This window comes from Rana temporaria, chromosome 4 (genome assembly GCF_905171775.1).
Source record: "Rana temporaria chromosome 4, aRanTem1.1, whole genome shotgun sequence".
Classification (NCBI taxonomy): domain Eukaryota; kingdom Metazoa; phylum Chordata; class Amphibia; order Anura; family Ranidae; genus Rana; species Rana temporaria.
This window is the reverse complement of record NC_053492.1, coordinates 188670148-188673673: the sequence shown is the minus strand read 5'-3', so window position 1 is coordinate 188673673 and position 3526 is coordinate 188670148. Positions and strand designations below refer to the sequence as shown.

General features: G+C 44.9%; 1 protein-coding gene across 1 annotated transcript; it reads left to right on the top strand.

The window, feature by feature from the left end:
* Positions 1-756: 756 nt before the first annotated feature.
* Positions 757-3280, top strand: LOC120935343 (zonadhesin-like). Its single transcript, XM_040347461.1, has 3 exons — positions 757-964; positions 2769-2907; positions 3067-3280. Exons 1-3 carry the CDS (start codon positions 833-835, stop codon positions 3255-3257), a joined length of 462 nt encoding a protein of 153 aa, XP_040203395.1. The 5' UTR covers positions 757-832; the 3' UTR covers positions 3258-3280.
* The last annotated feature ends 246 nt before the right edge of the window (positions 3281-3526 follow it).

The following is a 3526-nucleotide window of genomic DNA, read 5'->3' as shown; positions in this document are numbered from 1 at the left end:
CAGTGCACCCCATGTAATCTGGGCATCCTTCCGGCTCTACCTCACTATCTTTGCCCTCATAAACCCTAAAGCTCCATGTGTAGCCTGTTGCCCTGTCACAAAGCTTATAGAGCTTGACCCCGTATCTGGCACGCTTGTTGGGAAGGTACTGCTTGAAAGACAAGCGGCCAGAAAATGTAATTAGGGACTCGTCAACGCATACAACCTGCTGGGGATTAAACAAGGCTGCAAAACGTTGGTTTATGAGGGGCCGAATTTTGTAGAGCCGGTCAAATTTCCTCTTGTAACCCCCCCAGCAGAGTGCTTGCATGCTGGGGGCTTAAGCATGGTGTCTGTGGACACGCTGGGGCCGCCACTCTTAAGGGACTACATTTCCAATGATGCCCCCAGTCACCAGAATCTTCTGATTGGCCGCTGCTCCATTTACCAGAGGACTCGGCAGCGGCGCTGTGACAGGGAGAGGACAGCCGCGGGCTGGCTGTACTGTAAATCTCCCCCGAACACCCCCCTCCCTCTCTCTGTCATCTGGAGCTAGAAGAGTGAGAGAGTGGCTCTAATTGGATTCGCCATGCCACTGCCTTGCTTCCTGCCCGCTGTTTTTCTCCCCGAGGATCATGGCACTGGTTTCTAGGGGGGGGCAAGCGCCCTCCCTTGCCCTATGGAGCGGATGCCCATGCGCTCAAGGTATACCTCTCCACAGATTCCTTCTACTCAGAGTATAATAAACACTCCATAGTTGTAACTCCTTTATTTTTTTCAAACAGCTTTGACCTGCACTGATAACAGCATTTACAAGGAATGCACAAGTGCCTGTCCTGCATCCTGCAGCAACATGGCATCAGAGTCTGAATGTGAGGCACCATGCTATGAAGGATGCCAGTGTGAGCCTGGATTCATACTCAGTGGATTTGACTGTGTGCCATACAAAGAGTGTGGATGTACTTACCTCAATAAATACTACATGGTAATAACACTTATATTTAGATTATCCACATTTAAATAACATTGCTGTGTTGCACTGATTAAATTTACTAAAGCTAAACATAAACTCGCAGTAACCAAAATCTCTGGATTTATAAAGACTGGCGAAAGCATATTTTGCAAAAGTGTTTCCCATGCATTAAAAGAAATGGTGAGTTGCGGGCGGGTGCGTGCCGCCAGCAGCATGCTCATGCCCGCAGGTCAGGCACACTCGATGTCTGCCGGTGACTCGTGATCGCCTAGTACAGTGACAGAATAGGGATCTGCCAGTGTAAACAAGGCGGATCCCCATTCTCACAGGGAACATATCAGAGATCAGAGACCCTGTGATCAGGAACAGTGATCATTCATTTTCTAGTGAGCCCAATCCTTCTACAGTTAGAACACACCAAGTGAACACAGTTAACCCCTTGATCATCCCTAGTGTTAATCCCTTCCATGCCAGTGTCATTTTTACATTGATCAGTGCATTTTTATAGCACTGATCAATATAATAATGTCACTGGTCCCCAAAAAGTGTAATTTGGGGGTCACATTTGTCCACCGCAATTTCGTAGTCCTGCTAAAAATCGCAGATTGACGCCATTACTAGTAAAAAAAAAAAGTCCCAAAATCTATCCCATAGTTTGTAGACACGATAACTTTTGCAAAAACCAATCAATATATGCCTATTGTATTTTTTTTTTTAACAAAAATATGTAGGACAATATAAATTGGATCAAACTGATGAATAAATGTTTTTTTTTTTTTTTTTTAATTGTCATTCTTTGGCTTGTTCATAGTGCAAAAAATAAAAACTGCAGGTGATCAAATACCACCAAAAGAAAGCTCTAGTTGTGCAAAAAAAGGGCGTCAATTTTGTTTGGGTACAGCATCGCACGACCGCGCAATTGTCAGTTAGAGTGCGCAGTGACGTATCACAAAATATGGCATGGTCTTTAAGGGGGGGCAAATCCTTCCTGGTTGAAGTAGTTAAACGCGAACTGTTAGGGCAGGCTTATATTTACTTTAGTATAATAACAGGGGCCCAGATTCAAGAAGCACTTGCGCCCGCGCAACCATAGTTGCGCGGCGCAAGTGCTTACTTGCTCCGGTGTAACGAGTGCTCCTGATTCAGGAACCTTGTTACACCGACTGCAGCCTAGGATGTGACAGACATAAGCCTCCTTATGCCTTCACATCCCAGGCTGCATTCTTGCGTTGGCCGCTAGGGGGCGCGGCCATTGTGATCGGCGTATAGTATGCAAATTGCATACTACCACCGATTCACAAAAGTTGTGCGGGCCCTGCGCATGCAAGGTACGGAGTTTCTGTACGGCGCCTTTACCATAAGGTTGCTCCTGCTAATAGCAGGCGCAGCCAATGCTAAAGTATAGCTGCGCCTCCCGCCCGTGAAATTTAAATTTCACGTCGTTTACGTAAGTGAACCGTGAATGGCGCTGGACGCCATTCAAGTTCACTTAGAAGCAAATGACGTCCTTGCGATGTCATTTGCCGCAATGCACGTCGGGAAAGTTTCCCGACGGAGCATGCGCTGTTCGCTCGGCGCGGGAGCGCGCCTAATTTAAATGATTCCCGCCCCCGGCGGGATCATTTACATTAGGCAGCCTTGCGCCCGGCTGTTTAGCATATTGCCCGCGCAATTTACGGAGCAACTGCTCCGTGAATCGCGGGCAAAGCGCAATATTTGCGTGGGCGCAGAGAAAAAAATTTGCTCTTTGCCCACGCAAATATTGCGCGATTCTACCTGAATCTGGGCCATTATGTATTGAATCTGTTTCTTGCAGACTGGTGATCGCTTCATTAAAGATGACTGTTCACAGAACTGCACTTGCGCAGATACTTCCTCTGTAGTTTGTGAGGACAAGCAGTGTAAAGAATGGGAGGAATGTACTACAGCCAGTCAGATTCGTGGATGCTATATACGTAAGTGGGCTTATAATTCTTTTTATCAGAATTTGAAGTTAAAAAATAGACCCCTTATGACATTTGCGCAGTACAAAACAGTGAAGTTTCCTTTACAAGTAATCTGTAAAAAGTAAAATGTACTGTACAACTTTCTAATATTGTATATTGTGATTACAGCAAGCCCATGTCTGGAAAACCCTTGTGAGAATGGTGGTACCTGTGTGGAATTGTCAGGAACAGACAATACGACTGATGGCATGCACTGTATGTGCCCCAGCACCCACAAAGGAACCTACTGCGAGGAGGAGAATGAAAGTAAGTTACTGGTTAATTTATGCCACAAATATATATCTTTTTGCAATCATTAAGATAGAGTATGCAGTATTTGTGTCGCTTTAATGAAATAAGATCACAGCTTTTGCTTTTTTGGATAAAATATTTTATATTGGATGGCCAGAACTCTTCTTCACTGTGCCAAGAAATATTATTGGCACTTATTTAATAAAAAAGTGCCATCTATTTAATAAAATAGTACAAATAGTAGGAATATTCATTCAATAACCTGTAGCAACCAATCCATGTTTTAGTCTGGCAAAGACATCATCAGACTGCTGGCCATAACTGCGCATACTGGACT